General features: G+C 38.8%; 2 protein-coding genes across 2 annotated transcripts in view; one reads left to right on the top strand and one right to left on the bottom strand.

Moving 5' to 3' along the window:
• Positions 1-6161, bottom strand: part of LOC110068325 (periodic tryptophan protein 2 homolog) — a 138670-nt gene extending 132509 nt beyond the window's left edge. Inside the window, exons 1-4 of the mRNA XM_089273368.1 lie at positions 6067-6161; positions 5883-5995; positions 2133-2227; positions 1014-1113 (exon numbers count right to left, since the gene is read on the bottom strand). Of these exons, the coding sequence (XP_089129494.1) occupies positions 1014-1113; positions 2133-2227; positions 5883-5995; positions 6067-6084 (326 nt within the window). The 5' untranslated portion in view covers positions 6085-6161. The remainder of the gene's footprint in view (positions 1-1013; positions 1114-2132; positions 2228-5882; positions 5996-6066) is intronic.
• Positions 6162-6191: 30 nt separating this feature from the next.
• LOC110068281 (transmembrane protein 53-like) lies at positions 6192-9921 on the top strand. The gene is made up of 2 exons (XM_089273369.1): positions 6192-6325; positions 7989-9921. The coding sequence occupies exons 1-2, from the start codon at positions 6208-6210 to the stop codon at positions 8900-8902; spliced, it is 1032 nt and encodes a 343-aa protein (XP_089129495.1). The 5' UTR covers positions 6192-6207; the 3' UTR covers positions 8903-9921.
• Positions 9922-18017: the final 8096 nt, after the last annotated feature.

The raw sequence follows: 18017 nt of genomic DNA, 5'->3' as shown, positions 1-18017 counted from the left end.
CATGCTTGTCATAAATTAGCAGGGATTAACAAAGTCTGGATGCTAAATTTAGGTCTGATAAAGGTCAAACAAGAAACCACAGTACCGCAAATAACTTTATTTCACCAAAGGTGCCATTGTAGTAGTTATTTGTCCCTTTATGTTCCAATTGATTTGCATATCCAACAGCTTAAGGATCACAACATATCTGCCTGTTCGTTCAATGACACCTTTTAACCTGTTCCACAGACGTTCCCCACTTAGTCAGTTCCTTTAATTTGCTCTTTCAGTGACCTCAGAGGTTTCTCTTTGAACAGACTTTTTCTGTCAAAGAGCTTTCAAATTTTCTCCAATTCTCTTTTACATGTACAAATTGGACAAGGCAGTGGTCTCTTAGCCTGCATCACAGACACTACCCACTGCGGGTTACTTACAGGTAAATTTATGTCTGCAACACAGGCTATGATCTCTTTGTTGACAGGAAATCCCAACACAGATGAAAATTTCACCGCTATATTTTGCTCTTTTGAATGAACACCATCGAATAAGTTGAACTTTCCATATCCAGATATTAACAGATTCAAACTGAACACTCGACAAAAATTAGTTACCAATACATTATTTACAATATAATTAAACAGACGCTACTTGTTTGGTTGAAGATCTTGAAACACCGCTATTCCTCAGCCAGCAAATATTTATGTGTTGTTTCATGCATCGCTGCGCCACATGCAAACTTGTCAAATTACAAAAAACAAGCAGATCCCACAAAAACCGGTTTGGTGAGCTATTTGGTTTCAAAATCGCATGGTAGCAAGGCTTGTAATTGCCAGGACAAGAGGTTTTTTTTTTCACCATTATGATCACAGCTCCCCCGCTCGTAGATGGCAGCTTTACAACGAAAACAATATCTCCAAACTGCACTCTATTTCAGGCCAATCCATTGTTCATATAACTGAGGGTTTCAATATTGTATCCTATTTAAAACTAAAGCTGCATTCCTTGTCTATTTCTGCAATCAATGATCCACTTACTTGCCACATGGACTGAACTTTATGTCAAAAACAGGCTTTTTGAAGTTGAAATGATGAAGAATAGTCTTTGTTTTCAAATAAGCTAAGAGGCACCTTCCATCTGTAATAAATAATACCAACAATGTCTTGATATTTTATAGATGATAATTTCAAAGAAAAGAATGATGGCTGAGCTTAATGGTCATGCTGACTCCATCCATCACAATTTGAACAAATGAAATTGTACATCCAGGCCAAAGAGGTCCACACTGCTGATAATGATTTACCCCTTCACCAACCTACAATTCTGACCTAATCAGCATTCTACGGTAAGTGGGAATATTTATTTTTAATATATCTAGTACAACCCTATGCACCACTTCCTTGGAAGACTGTACAAAAAAGACTGGTATAAGGGTTGTACACCTTAAAATTATAGGAAATAAGAAGCTGTATGACCCTACTACAAAAGTGTGTGGCCTCACAACTACTTTGAAATGGAATTAAGATTTTGCAAAACTGATTAAAGCTTTGAAACACAGCTCCATGCATTATTGAGGGGATATTATATTGTAAGGAATTTTAGCTTTTAATTGTCTCATTTTCAAATTTGTGTAATGCTTGGTATCCAGTCATCTATTTTTTGTATAATTTCATTCCAGTTGAAAATTTTTCTCATAAAATGCATTTTCACGTGTGTCAGTTGAAACTAATTTTCATTTTCCTTGCAAGTCAACACCCTGACTCAAGTTCTTAAATTTAGTTCCTGATTAATTTCAACCCATAGTTTAGTTTATCTCTAGTAAATCATAGCTCCTAGTGTCAATCAAAATATGTAAATGTACTTGTATTAAACAGTTTCGTAAATCCTCCTATAAGTAGTTGCATAACAATCTTATTTATGTATTAATGGTCTAATATAAATATAGATGTGGTCCGCCTAGATTAGCCCAGGCTACGTGCGGGTTTGCGCTGTTGCTATTGTCAAGCTTTTTTAACTTAATGTGTATATATTTCTGTAAAATTGTAAATATGCGAGTCATAATAAAAGTTGTAATAAAAAGTTGTAAAGTTGTTCAAGACATTGGGAGTAAACTGTATAGCATAGCTGCCAAAGAACACATAAATCTCTGTACTAACCATCATCAACGGTAATGATTATCCTGCCATCTGGAGACAAACAAATTCTTGATATGTTCTTATGATTTCCAAAAGGTAGGGTCCATGACTTGTTACTAATTATGACATAAACATACAAAATGAAAAACATTATCCAACTACATTGGTCCAAATGTACTATCATTTTAGACCAAACCATAAGTCATTTAAGAAAATTAAAAATGATGAATCACTAGTTTGAGTGATTTCAAAGAAACTAAAGAGAGGGAAATGTTGAGTCAAAACAATTTTCCAACATATTCAGGTTAGCAAGGGCAAGACTTCTTAGAGTTGATCATTTCTACAAGTGAAACTTATGCCTTGTGTATTACCAACCTTCTAAAACAATGATAATTTGGGGGGGGGGGGGGGGAGAATGGACAATGCTTGAAAATATGCTTTTAGTTCTCGCATTTGATGAAAGATTATGATCTGTGCAACACTGACATTTGTCTCAACTAGCTACTCTTATCTGGGATTGTAGTTGGTACAGCCCCAGCTAAGTAGAATATTACGGCATGTTAGTCATATAATTTCCTAAATAACATGCCATGTATTTCACAAAATGGTATATTTACGAAGTCCATAAAACAGAAAATAGTTGCCATTTTCTTCCTGTTTATTATTCAATTCATCCAGCTATGGCATACACAATACAAAGACAGTAATTTATTAACGCCTCTCTTGTGAACACTCTAATCTTGTGAACAACCAACTGAGGGCTACTTCCCACCTTCAGCAAAAAAAATCAATTTTTCTTTTATTTGACAAAATTGAAGTCAGTCATTTTATCTAGTGTTTACAAAAGAAAAATCTTAAAAATCTCGAAAAGCAGCCAACTTATCTAGAAAAAAATGCATTTTCAAATAAAGTTAATAAACTGGAAAAGTTGCCATAATCTCTTAAGTGGAGGAAACTGCCATGGGACTTTTCCCGCAGACGCTCATCTTGAAGCTCGTATTTTGTGTTATTTGGTTTTGTTCATATCACATATTTGACAAATTTGCAAATAGAAGCCCTTTGCGCTCCACTACATTGCTGGCTTTGCTTGTTTTGCCATGGGTTTTTCTTTTGCCTTTGGCTACTTTGCCCATTTAAATGTCTTCCTCTTCAAGGCTACAGCGAGATAGAAAACATGTTGCAATGCGATGTTTTTCCCGGGATTTCCCAATCCATTGTCATTGATGCCAGGAGGCAAGATAAACTTCTGGTGTGGGGCGAGTTGTTTACGAACCTTTATGAGCTAAAATCTCGCATATTTTAAGCTGTTCCAACTTTAGATGTGGATATCTAGTTTGTTATGGTTGCGTTAAAACTGGGGCACATACGAATTGTTTCCCAAAGGACACCCGTGAAGGTGGGAAGTAACCTTAATACAAATACAATAATAACATTATGAAATCCTGAAAGCCAAGCCCATTGTGTAAGCCGCTATGCACTATAGCTTCTTTTTAATAGCTGTTAATAAAATTTAAGACTTTCCAATTACCAAGATCTACACAGGAGGGGGATCTTTGATCTCGAAAACTCAAGCACGATGTGGAGGTTCAAATCATCTTGCCATCCCTTGGAAAGTGTGTGAATTATTTGTGGAAATTATAACCCATTAAGAAAATTTCCCGTAACCTTTAGTCATGAAACCTTGGCCTTTTATGTGACTTGTGTGACTATCCAATGAAAGGTTTCATTACGAGCCGATCAATTTGAAGACCACTTCTCGTAACTTACCTATAGACCTAAGACAAGCATCTTCACTGACCGATTTCAAATCTAAATTAAGTCACCACAGTTTAAAGTAATCTTAATTTTAAGTAAACTTTTAGACACAGCCTCCATGAGAGCAGTTTTTTTTTTTGCTTTAATTTTTATTGTAAGTAGGCAGATAGGTACATAGCCCAGTAACTTTGTTGACTGATGGAAAAACTGTGTATAAATAACGTTATCTTATCTCATCTTATCTTAAGCTTCAACATCCCTCCCCCTTGGACAACCCCTCCCCCCCAGCATTTGAACTTTTGAAGATTGGCTCATTCAAATTCCTGGGCGAAAATTGTATTCAAATACCCTACCCAAGTGCCTTGTGTGACCAAGGAAAGCTATAAAATTGAGCAAAGTTGTGGATTAGTTTTTGGCGCCGCTGTTTTTTAACTTGCAAGCGTCACTCCACGGTGTGAAAAATTTATGATACTAGACATGTTTAACAACTGAAAGCAATTAACCTTCAAATGAATTATACAGTTGAACCTCCAGTTGCGACCACCTCTCGTAAGCAACCACCTCTCCTCAGCGACCAGTTCTCCAAAATACCATTGAACAGTTTCCAAGTCAAATCACTATATTTGGAACCTCTTGTAAGCGACCACTTTTTGTAAGCAACCGCGACCACTTTTAGAGCTAAAAGTTTGAACTTTTTGTTTGCTTTAAACCTCCCATAAGCGACCAGTTGATCGATAATAGAGCAAAAATTTGACAATAAGGTGTTGTAACATTATCACATTTCTTAGTTGTACAAGAGACAGAAATTTCTCAATGGGAAGTACCTGATTTTTTTCAAAAGTGACTTTTCACATGAATAAAACATTTAAAACATGAAGTTACCTTTTGCTAATGAGGCAAAATTTTGACCCAACATGGTCTAAGCTCTCGTAAGCGACCACCTCCCATAAGTGAATACTGAGGCTTGACATTTTGGGTGGTTGCTTACGGGAGGTTCCACTGTATTTAAAATATAAAATTGTTTGAGAGAGGTTGTTGAAATTTCACAGCATTTGTTCAGTCACTATTCAATAGCAATTCATGCTCTGCAGACAACAACAGTTTTATGAAAAAGGCAAGATCAGTGACCATGACTTTCTACACATTGACCAGCAATTGATTTGAATATTCAAGCTTTAAAACCTAAAAATCACAGAACTTAAATAAAGCTCTTCCAGCCCTTGACTTGTCAGCCATTCACTAACAAAAGTAACATCTTTTCCTTTAAACTTCTCCATACCTGGAACAACCACATGTATTCTGCTGGAAAGACTTGACACTTCCGGTTCCCAACCCACCCAGGCAAGGTTCAAATTCCCCACACCCGCGAAGGCCTTTTGCACCAAATTCCCTACTCCCCAGGGGCACAGATGACAGAAAAAAGTAGTTAAATTAAACTTGCAGCCACAGTTCTGGGCCCTTTGAGCTTCTTATTGATGACAATTAGGGAGATATAATGCAATGTGTTATACTAGCACCAACTATTATGCACCATTTGAACAGGGCTCTACAAAAGCTACCTGATGTTTGAGAGTTGTTCCACCCTGTACTCACAACAACTTCCCCTATTTGATGAAATTTTCTTAAGGGGCTATGGAAGTTGACTCTGATGGCATGGGTCATTGTTTGATCTTTGGGTGTAGAATAAGGCCCTATGTGACTGTTGATGCAATGTCAAACTCTCCTTTCGTTTCACAATGGAATGCAAGGCAGTTTGGAGGGAGAATCTAGCAATTTATCAGGAGTTATTTAGGGACTTTTCCAGGCCCCCCTTTTTATTGCGAGGGTACGTGAAAATCAAGCAACTTTTTAAAGGAGTAAATTTTGACTTACCTTGTAGATACGGGGTGGGGGTGGATTTAAAATGCAATGGCCAAAAAGTTACGATTTGCGCTTGAGGTTACCTCGGAGCTAACACATTTTGCGATTACGTTTCTGGTTATCTTATACTGTTGTTCAAATTTAGAAAAAACTTACTTTTTAAGGTCAAAAACAGATGCTCTGTTACCAACTGGACTCACAACACAATCACCATCCGCAGTAAACACTACGTTTCCTTGTCGATAAACAGTACCTAGTATATTTGAAAACTGAACACACAAATTAAAATTAGAGAAACATTCTTAAAATTGCAACCTTGTTTAGTACCATAGTATAATACCTTGAAAGAAAGAGCCATTCTTCATTCCACAAATGAGCACATGGTCTACGCCATTATTGTAAAACAGGTTAGAAGTTAGAAGAGAGAACCTGGGAATGAAGGTACACTATATTTCTCTTGCTACGACGTATCTTCCCCTGCATGTCGATATTCGTTCAGCACATGTATGGAGCTACACGGACTTGTGAAGTTCTCGTCTTTGTCGCAAAAAAAGTTTGGTCGATGAACTCGGGCTTAAAAGTTAAAAGTCTCCTTAGTGGTAAGCATTGATTTTTCCAATGTATACTGAGTTTATTGCAGCCAGATAATGAAGAGTACCTTCGTCAGAAATGTAAAGAAAAATGGAGGTTCCATCTTCCGGACACCCCAAAACGCAGACCATGCAGACTACAGACCGTGCAGACCGTGCAGACCGTGCAGACCGTGCAGACTGAGTACTTTTTTTCTGGCACTTGACTCACTTTTTTCGCTTCTAGTGACAAAATAGTGTTCAATATGTCCTAATGTTTGTTATTTATCCACAGGCGGCACAAACTCAACGTTTGACTGTTGATTCACGCGTTTAATAGACTTTCTATGGGAAATTCCCTTTACTGGTCCTAAATATACTAAAATCAAGCATAAAAATAAACTTCTATATATTCTGGGCGCAAATTGCGTCAATTTTCGACGAGTTTTTGGTTTTGTTTATTTTGTCCAATTTGTTGTTGTGTTTTTTTGTTTTTTTTGTTTTTTTTTGTTTTTTTTTCCATTTTCTTAGTCCTTGTTCTCCTCTTAACTGGATCATAAAACAAAGCAAGGACGGTGACTCTAAGTGACCTCGTCCCACAAATCGCTTTTGCTTTGCAAAGCACAGAATTGCCATTAGACTAGGAGTATTTGATTCCCTCTTTCACTTAGTTGAACATGACTGTAAGTAAACCTTGAGGGAAAAAAAATGCTCACATGAAATTTTTTCCTCGAGGTTATGCGTCACGCACAATGGACTAAGCAAAAGAGGGACCACTCATAGTCTAAATCACCGTAAAAACACAACTGCCATAAGGACAGATAAATTAACCATCGCCTCAACTCGTCACGGCAACCGTACTGTGCTGAGAATTTCAAATGCTATTCAGTTTTCTGTGATCGATCTTTCCATGCGCTAGGCTTTTTGGCGTGATCACAGTCACACTCTAACAGCCATTTGGAATTACACTTTGTATAGGAAGAGTAGAAAATGCACAAGTTACGTGTCACATTACATTACAAGTGAAGTTTATTTCTACATTTTAAAATAGCTTTACTTAAGCATATTTAGGACTATTAAAGGGAGTTTCCCTTGCAAAATCTATAACACATCAACAGTCACATACCACCGAGTTTGCACGGCCTGTGGATAACAAACACTCCGATATATGATTGAACAGAACCAAAAAATATGCGAGTCAAAAGTAAACGCAAAAACAAGAATAAGAAAAAAAAAAAAGTACTCAGTCTGCACAGTCTGCATGGTCTGCATTGTGGCGTGACCGGACTGAAATAGCCCAGACCATATCTGAACACTGAATATTTCTTATTCCCAGGAGGTATTTAATTCATCTTTTGCCAGTATTTTTTGACAGTGTTTCAGCAGCTAGTAATGGTAACTGGACCAAGATGAGAACAATTCAGGAACAAATCTCTCAAGTAATGTCAAACTCGTACGAGCATGCTGCAAAGCCAATGTAAAATTACGAGCACAAATTACTCCCTGAATTGCAATTTTATGACAGGAGGTCAAATATTACTGATTAATCATGTTAATTGATTAATAACAAACATATTTTTTATGAACTGCTGTTGAACAGAAAAGTCAGCAAGAATATGCTTTAAATTTAAATTCCATGCTACATGCTCTGATTAATACAAGGTTCCGGCTACCACGTGTGCGTTAATTGCAGGGCTTCCCCTAACAAGATTGTCTAACCATGGAGTCTTCTCAGGTGCTCAAGGAGTACTTATTAAGCAACTGAATGGCAGCAGCAGATATAAAGGGTATGGAGTACACTCAGGTGAATCACCAGGCAGTAAATATGGGGCAATCATTACAAAGACACAAGGATCAACACTGGATAGACCTGTTGTTGTTATTCTTGGATGGAACAGTTCCAGAGGTAAACACCTAAAAAAGTACAGCAAGATATTTGAAGCAAAGAACTTTGACAGTATCTGTGTTCCTGCCAATCCATTAAACACATTTTTTAGAGCTGGAACCAAGGTGAAGAAAATCAGCCTTCATATTTTGGATCTTCTGGTTGAACTTAACTGTCAAAGGAGACCTGTATTTCTTTATGCATTTAGTAATGGTGGTTGCGCTATGTTCTTTCATATTATGGAAGGCCTTTCATATCCTACAGAGCCATTCTATCAGGCACTACAAGTTGTAGGAACAGTCTTTGACAGTTGTCCCATCAATCCAGACATTAACAGTTTAAAAGCCACAAAAGAGAGTATTGTAGATATGGTTGAAAGTCCAATACTCAAAAGTCTAGTGTGGTATTCTTTGACAGTGTTTGTTCCTCCAGTGATTTACTTCAACAGCACCGTGAAGCGCTTCATGTCTGATTTAACACAATCTCCACTGAACTGCGGACAGTTAATATTCTATTCTAAGTCAGATAGGTTTGCTCCATACCAAGACATTGACTCTTATGCCCAAGCACGGAGAGACAAGGGAGTCAATGTTATATCCAAATGCTGGGACAGTTCAGAACATGTGAATCACTACAGAGAACATGCTGATGAATACCTTAGTGAACTGAACTCTTTCATTGACCAGTGCTTAATTAAATACCACAATGAAAAAGAGTTGTAAGTTATTGCCAGTTTAGGTATATATTATTGTGTATTTGATTTGACATTTGTATATAAATATAATGAGATTTTCTTTTGAAAATCATCCCTAGTTTACACCTGGGAGAGGGACTTGCATATGAAAGGGGTTGGGATGCTCTTCGTCTCCCTTAGGGGTGTAAATTTTGGATTTTGGTCTCACTTAGGGTGTTCTGGGCAAAACGCCATCACATGTAGCCCATATGTAGCCCATATGTAGCTGTGAAGGTCTCATTTAGCGTTTCACATGAAGGAATATAAAAGTATATATTTAATGTTTTAAATATGGTCTCTTTTAGGGGTCAAAAAATCTGGGCCACGCCATGATTGGTCTCCTTAGGGGTTTAATTCAAAATTTCCGCTGAGCATCCCCACCCCTTTCATATGCAAGTCCCCCCCCCCCTCCACCCCGGAGTTCACATGTAAACCTTCATTTATTTATTGCTGTTCAAAACTGTGGAAGTACAAGTTGAAACTATATGTGCATGTAACTGAGCAACTGTTAAGTTGAAAGTTTTGGCAAGGTATTGTGTTTCAACTCACCATATCAGTAATTCAAATTTATGATTACAAATAATGATTGTAAAAGAGAGTCATGTTTCCACTTAGAATAATGGGAAACACGTCACTTCAATTTTCAATATTTCCAAGGTGGTGCATGCCCCTAGACCCCCTAGCAAGGTGACACCTTTGTCATAAGAACAGATGGCTAGGCTTTCTGGAGTCCAACTCTTTGGCAACATATCTTAGCCTTGTCTATGCTGCATTTACATTTCTTTACTAAACCTTCCAGAGCCTTCTACAACACCTGTCATCTGTGAGGTTTGTGTGCTTGTAACTTTGTAACTAAATTTGTTTAGCTGCAGATATTATCAAGCAAGTAGTGTAAATGTAACAGCATTGTAATATGTAATTTGAATTTCTCCTGGATGTGGAATCTGATGTACACTTGAGCCTACTTTGGATTTACACTGGAAGAAGAATAAACTGCATTGAAGTCCACTTATGAGGGTCCTTGGTCTGTCTGGATTTCAGCTGCCTAAATATTTTCAGTATTTAGTGTGGGAATTGGCCGTTTCAAAATTGTTTATTGATGTGAGTTTCAATAAATTTGACACCACAACAAGAAAGGTTGTATTGAGATTGACCATTTGACCAAGTTATGGACCTTGAAACATGGTTCAAAATGCATACATGTAGATTGTCAAACCACAGGGGAACCATACAAGCGGCGTGTCTGTTTGTATGTTCGAAATATAAAGAAATGTATGGGAATATTTAAAGAGTCTTAGTAGCGTAAACTGATATCAAGTAGTGTCCATGTTAAAGCTCAAAATAAACTTAAATCCACCTCAGTTGTTGTGTATTGTCGTTTCTGTGGCTCAAAATGGCGAATTTGAGCGATTTGGTGGGTATTGCATTGACTGTTACTACACGTTATAAGAAGGAGACATTGTTACTACACGTGATAAGAAGGAAGTCTGGGTCAATGCAAAACCCATCAAATCGCTCAAATTCGCCAGTTTGAGCCGCAGAAACGACAATGCACAATAACTCAGGTAGATTCACGTTTATTTTGAGCTTTAACATGGACATTACTCAATATCAGTTTACGATATTACGACTCTTTGATATTCCCATACATTTCTTTATATTTCAAACATACAAACAGACACGCCGCTTGTATGGGCTCCTGTGGTCAAACGACTCTAATTTTGAGACAGTGTTACTGAAAACCAACCTCATTCCCAGGGTCTCTCATCAAAACCATACAAACTCTTAAAATATTCCAGAGGTAATTCTATCAGTTTTGTGAGAGTAGTAATGGTAGCTCATACGACCGGTAACCAATCAGGAGCCGAGAAAGACAATAGGCTATTCTTTGGAGAACAATGGATGCTATTGTTCTCCAAATCCAAGATGGCCGCCACAAGTTTTAGCCAATTAGGAGCCAAATTAAGAATTCAAGATGGCGGCGCCTACGAAAGTCGGCCATGTTGGAAAACGGCCCACCAGCCTCGATGGAGGACTGGGATCGGTCTCACGGATTTCCATGACAACACAAATCACACCAGGGTCACGCAAAAAAAATGTCATGCAACTTCAAAATTGATACTTACAGTGTCCTGTGGTCCTAAATGACAGAGGTCCGTCCGGCAAGTGGCCAGACTGAGAGACTTGGGTCCGACTCTAGCCTATACAGGGTGTGGCAAAGCATCATGGACGATGACCTCATCGGTAACCAATCAGAGTGAATTAAAGTATTTACAGTGGTTGGCTTCCCCAGTCCCCCTCTCTTAAGGAGAGCACTAAACCAAACATCAATGTCAAATGTCACGAACTTTAATAGCAAATCTTTTGCGCTAACATTATAAGATATGACGTCATTGCCATGTTGATCAAGTAAAAAGACCAGTTTCTATCGTCATCACAATTTTTCAAATGAACTTTAATGTCCAAAACGTTTGCGCCAAAATTACAGAAAGCTGGTCATTGTGTCTCAAATCAGATAACACTATGAAAGAAATGCAACAGAAATAATTTGATCTAGCGTAAATGCAATCTTTGAAGAGTAGCGAATAATAAGCAAAGACAAAAATTTATAGAGTAAAAGGTGAGAAGAAAAATAAAAGTAGAAATGAATTGCTAATAGCGGTTTGCAATAAAATCTAAACTCCTTGATCTCGACTGTTCTCTGGAGAAAAGAATCATTCAAATCCATACGCTATTTACGAACAAGGTGTGTGTGTGTTGACGAAGGGGGAGAGAGTGTCATGTTAGATGAATGTTATTTTCTCATTATAAAATAATGTTATCATTGATCATTGCTTTTAGGACATGTGGTGGCTCCTAAAGGAGCCGTTTTTGTTTTGATGTTTTACTTACTGCCTCAGAAGTAAGTCTAACGCATTCATGAGGAGTGCGATAGTCTCTTCCTGTTCTGCTATTCTTTTACGAAGAAGCAACTCCTTAGAGTGCCTGATATATTTCTCCGGCACTCTTGCCATGAAGTTTTGGTCTAGAAAAATCTTCATCTTCTTCAGTCCTACCTTCCTGCTGATCTTTGGTGACGGTGTACCATCCACTAAAGAGTTGCTAGGAAGAGAGACATCTTTCTCCACTTCCAATAGCGCTTCTGAAACATCGAAATTTTTAGCACACTCCATTATGAACATGAGTCGTTGTACTCAAAAATAAAAAATGCTGAAGTATTTATACCCTTCAGTGCTTAACGCATAATCAAATTGCCGTGCGCTTTGTTGCCCCTTGGGCTATTCAAAATGCCGCGTGCTTTGAAAGCATTAATGAATAGGTGTACCAACCATCCCTTGATATGTGTCGGTATGACTGAAAAAAAATTCCTATGATTTATTCTTGTCAGTTTAGTTTAATAATTTTGGAATACTCTTGGCGTATTTCCCTGGTGGAAACATGTCTTGGCACAAGCACAACACGGTGATATTTTGATGATGAGAGTGTTTGGTGAATAAGTCTAGCAACGCTTTGTCCTCACCTCCCTCTGTCATCAGATTGTCTAATACGAGGAATCCACCCTTCGGAAACCATGACTTGAGATGGTCTGACTCTGGAATCCCCTCGTGAAATTGCACACCAGCGTCTTCCATGTCTCAGAATCCGTCTCGCCACGCCCTGTAGCAATAATGAATCGTTGGGGGAGGGTTTACAAACAATTCCTCCAAGTGATCCAAGAGTAACGATTCGGTAAAACAAGTCTTGCCACAACCAGAAGGACCCACGACCAAAATACTGGAGGGTGTCTTGAACCAAAACGCTTCTCCCATTTCTATTCTACTAGGGATCCCATGGTGCTTTTTGGTAGGAAATGTGATATTTGGGACATCTCATGTCTTTTCTGATCCACTGCGTTGACAACTACGTTTTTCGTGACGAATTCTACTGTCTGCACAAGAGAATAGTCTATGACAATATCGACAATAAAGGGACATGACTCCTTGCTAGTTTGACTCAAAATGAATTGAGGCAGTTAATGCCTTAGTTTTATACATGATTAATGATGGAGTTGATGAGTGTGGTGGAGGTGGTGGCGGCAGTGGTGGTGGATGTGGCTGTGGTGGTGAATGTGGTGGATGTGGCGGTGGTGGTGGTGAATGTGGTGGTGGTGAATGTGGTGGTGGTGGTGTTGGTGGTAGTGCTGGTGGTGGTGTAGGTGGTGGATGTGGCTGTGGTGGTGAATGTGGTGGATGTGGCGGTGGTGGTGGTAAATGTGGTGGCGGTGATGGTGGATGTGGTGGTGGTGAATGTGGTGGTGGTGTAGGTGGTGGTGAATGTGGTGGTGGTGGTGGTAAATCTGGTGGTGGTGGTGTAGGTGGTGGATGTGGCTGTGGTGGTGAATGTGGTGAATGTGGTGGATGCGGCGGTGGTGGTGAATGCGGTGGTGGTGAATGCGGTGGTGGTATAGGAGGTGGTGGTGGTGGAGGAGGAGGAGGAGGAGGTGGTGGTGGTGGAGGAGGAGGAGGTGGAAGAGGAGGAGGAGGAGGAGGAAGAGGTGGGACCGAGAATCTGAGAAACTGGAAACAAGTTTAGTTCCCAACACTTTGTGGAATACTGTTGGTCAAGACTTTAAGAGTTAGAATTATAATCAATTCTTTCTTTGGAGTTATTATTCAATAAACGTTATAAAGACTCAGACTATTTGTTTTGCTTAAAACAATTTAATGACATTACTGTTCGGTATAACCCCTTATCCCCCCGTCTGCTCAGTGGTTCCTGACCATGTGATATCGCCTACCCCCCATCCCCCATCCTCTCATTGGTTGTTAACCACGTGACATTGTCTATTGTTTCGTGAATACCCGTTTATAAGTCGATCGCTCTTGATCGAATTCATTGAGTTATTTTTTTGTAAAAAAAATACCTCTTAGTCGGCGCGTCGGGTATGTTATGGACGGGTCAATGGATGAGTGAGTGAGTGAGTGAGAGATGTATGTATGTCACACCAATCAGACTGGATCTACTATAAACAGGCAATCAAATTTCTTGTTGTAAAGGTAAATGGCATATGAGAAGATTTGATCCCAACACAGTTTAGAACGGCCATATTTATTCTTCTATAAAAGACGAAGAAGTATTCATATGTTGAGCTTACTTCGACATTTTCTGTGGCTTAGGCTGAGGATTTTAGTTACGAACGAGATGAGCCTTGAGGTTTGGAACAGTTCGTGTGTTAGTAGTATGCAAATGCAACGAGATATTTTTATTTTTAGTTACAAAGGTAACTTGATACTTTTGTTTTTCACAAGGCGTAAATTCAATTAGAGGTCACGAGTCGTCGCTTCTAGTTCTTAGGACATGTTTTAGAGGAAACGAGACTATTTAGATTTGAAACAGTTCTAACGTTTACAATAGTAAGTGCAGGTGACGATTGTTTTGTTCTTGTTGCATGCAAATATAACGAGATGCTTTTATTTTTTAGTTACAAAGGGTAATTTGACACTCTTGTTTTTCACAAGGGAGTAAATTCAATTATAGCTGACAAATCGTCACCACTCTTTCCCACGAGATGTTTGCTCTCTTTAGTTACAAATGGTAACTTAACACTTGTTTTTTATATGGGAGTAAATTCAGTTAGAGCTGACAAGTTATCGGCTATTGTTCCCAGAATTATAAACAAAAAAAGCTTTCATTTCTGGACGGTTTTTAGTCTCTTCAGTAGCAGTTTATTTTTATTTGATGGGCATTTTATGACATTCTTTTCAGTCCGATATTTTAAAGGTAAAAAGTACCAAAACTGCTCAAATGTTCTTTAAAGACTGCGTGGCACCAAGTTAAAGAGCAATTTATTTAAATCAGACTTTCAATGTGTCAGAGAGGTTTTTTTCTGTTTCTTTCTATTTTCAGTGAAGTAGTGTTGTTGTGTTGTGTTGTGCTGTGTAAAAGGGTGAACTTACGACACGCATAAGATGCGAAAAGGTCTCTTAACTTGAGTATTTTTGAGGAAAAATTCCTCTTGGGGTTGGAAGGGCTATGTGATCAGTGAGTGAGGGAGTTATGCATGTGCACGTGTCACACCAATCACAATGTGGGTTTTATCAAAGAACGAATCAAAGAAAAAAAATACGATGGTATCTACATTAATCTGGAGACGTGTCAGATTACTGTAGTTTGTTCAGTCAAACATTTTATGGCTTACTATTTAGCTGTCTTACCATTACCGATGTGACATCGTATGTACATCATAAATTCCCAGTTTTTTTCTTGCTGTACATCACAACCAAAAAAACCTTAAAATTAACCAAATCATTACTGTAAACAGCTCCATGAATGCTCCTATCTCCGAGACTTCACACACACAAAAAATAACTCTTGCACACCTTGCATGCCTATGTTTTTACTTGTGACAACGTTCAGCACACGTCTTCTTTTCTAAACATAACATTCTTTCCTGTCTTCGTGGCTATGGAGTTGAGCGATTGCTAGTTGTGTGACACTTTGGAGGAAAGGACTATGTTTGAGGTAAGTGATTTATTTTTGGCGCTATTGGAAACCCGCTTAGACAACTATAATTGTTGAATTAGGAGTGATTTGCAGTGTTTGTAAATGAAGTTAAATCTTTAGTTCAAGCACGAAACGTTTGTCTGAAATTCCTTTGATTTTATTCTCAAGGGTTAAGATACAGTCTATCATGATTTCAGCTTCTAAACATGTGCTTTTCGGTTTTAATTTATTCCATGTTTCATCTCTGACTAATTATGTTAATTCTTCAATGGTCGCCCAAAATTCCTTTTGTTTGTTCAAGATTCCTTTGAATGATGCTTTTCTCAAGGGAACAGTCGAGATCAAGGAGTTTAGATTTTATTGCCAACTGCCATTAGCAATTCATTTCCACTTGAAGTATTTCAATTACATTTTTTTATCTCACCTTTTGCCCTATAAATTTTTGTTTTCGCTTATTATTCGTTACTCGTCAAAGATTGCATTCACGCTGGATAAAATTATTTCTGTTCCATTTCTTTTGATAGTGTTATCTTATTTGAGACACAATGACCGGCTTTCTGTAATTTTAGCGCAAACGTTTTGGACATTAAAGTTCATTTGAAACATTGTGCGATGACGATAGAAACCGGTCTTTTTACTCGATCAACATGGCAATGACGTCATATCTTTTAATGTTAGCACAAAAGATTTCCTATTAAAGTTTGTGACATTTGACATTGTGTGGTGTTTGGTTTAATACTCTCCTTAAGAGAGGGGGACTGGGGAAGCCAACCACTGTGAGTACTTTAATTCATTCTGATTGGATACCGAAGTGAATTGTCACATGATGCTTTGTACCACCTTATATAGGCTACACTCAGACCCAAGTCTCTCAGTCTGGCCGCTTGCCGGACAGACCTCTGTCATTTAGGACCACAGGACTATGTAAGTATTGAGTTTGAAGTTGCATGACATTTTTGGCGTGACCCTGGTGTGATTTGTGTCGCCATGGAAATCCATGAGACCGATCCCAGATCCTCTGTCAAGGCTGGTGGGCTGTTTTCCAACATGGCCAACTTTCATGGGCGCCGCCATCTTGAATTCTTAATTCGGCTCCGAATTGGCTAAAATTTGTGGTGGCCATCTTGGATTTGGAGAACAATAGCATCCATTGTTCTCCAAACAATAGCCTATTGTCTTTCTCGGCTCCTGATTTGTTACTGGTCATATGAGCCACCATTACTACTTGTGAGAACTGTAAAATCCCGTCATGCAACTACTATTTTGAGAAGCTGACATGAAAATCACTGTCTTTGTCCATTTACAAGAGTGTTGCAGAGATCTTAAAAGAATTTTAAAAGAGTTAATATGGTGTTTGTGGACACTATATCAGACAGTTGTCAGTTCCGTGCACAATTTCGAAATGGCCGGATTTTTGCCCTCCCACAAGCGAAGCGATTTGCCCAGAGTTCATTTTCCCCCAAGTTGAGTCAAAAACTGCAAGCCGTTCGTCACTGTCGTCGTATTTGGTCACCAAATGGGGGCTCACTCCTAGCATAGTGCGAGAAACTGGGGATGAGAATGCGACAGCTCTCACTCTTCTCACTTCTTCGTTAACAACAGTGTGAATGCTGTGTTTTCGGGTGTTTTTCGAATAAAGTTTGGGAAAGACTCGAAGTTGTCGATCGTTTAAGCCGCCGGATGAGCAAAGTTCATACCTGTTCTCACGAGATGACAAAGGAGCCATTTACGAGTTCAAACTACGAAAACTCAGACAAAAAGCAAATCTAGCCTGCGTGGCAGGCGTCCGAAGGGGAGGGAAAGGGAAAGAACGAGCACGCGAAGGGTGCTCTATCCTCCGCGCTCATTTTGACCCTTTCCCTCCCTTTCTACGGCCTGCCACGCAGGCTAAAACAAACCATGATGCTGAGACAAACAACTCGGATGTTGAAAAATCAAAGAATCGTCGTAAGCAGAACTTTTAAGATGAGGCAAACAACATGCAATTGGATAAAGAGGATACTCAACGAAGCAACTTGAGTAGTAAATATCCAAGCGTAACGCTTTGTGTTAAAAAGTATCCTGCTTCTTTTTTTGTTTTTACCCAGCAGCCGGGAAGTGTATACCTGGCAGTCTGAAATTATTATAGAATTTCAACAAATAATTCATTCAATTCTTAGAATACAGTAGAGTAGTAGATCTGCCGTCACTCGGTAGGTCTTCGGCGTCGACAAAACCTGGATCGGACCGGACCGGATCACGGATCGGATCACGGACCGGATCACGGATCGGATCACGGATCGGATCACGGATCGGATCACGGATCGGATCACGGATCGGATCACGGACCGGATCACGGATCGGATCAAGGAAAAAAATTCAAAATTTTGTTGAGCAAATTGCGGTAGAGTGACTACTGTGAGCAGAAAGTTTTATTTAATTCAGGTGTGATATTCCTTTATTCTTTTATAATATCAAGCCAACTGGGAGCTGGTCACAGATGAATTTTTTTCAGGCTGTTGGGTTTTGATTGCGATGATCAATCATGTCTTTATATCTTTCTCCGCAGTTCAGATAAATGAGATTTCGTGTATTCACTTGCATCAAACTGTCATAAAACGAGTCAGCATGGTAATAATAGG

The sequence above is a fragment of the Orbicella faveolata genome, unplaced genomic scaffold (genome assembly GCF_042242905.1).
Source record: "Orbicella faveolata isolate gen_17 unplaced genomic scaffold, um_ofav_v1 contig_35, whole genome shotgun sequence".
Taxonomy (NCBI): Eukaryota; Metazoa; Cnidaria; class Anthozoa; order Scleractinia; family Merulinidae; genus Orbicella; species Orbicella faveolata.
Note: the sequence above shows the minus strand (reverse complement) of the source record. Positions and strands in the feature narration are given on the sequence as shown.

What these genes read in the sequence shown, in the direction of transcription:
- LOC110068281 (XM_089273369.1), top strand. Translation starts at nt 6,208, where the DNA reads ATGTCGATATTCGTTCAGCACATGTATGGAGCTACACGGACTTGTGAA. An exon ending in AGTTAAAAGTCTCCTTAGTG is followed by an intron (nt 6,326 to 7,988) that starts GTAAGCATTGAT and finishes CGTTAATTGCAG; the next exon opens with GGCTTCCCCTAACAAGATTG.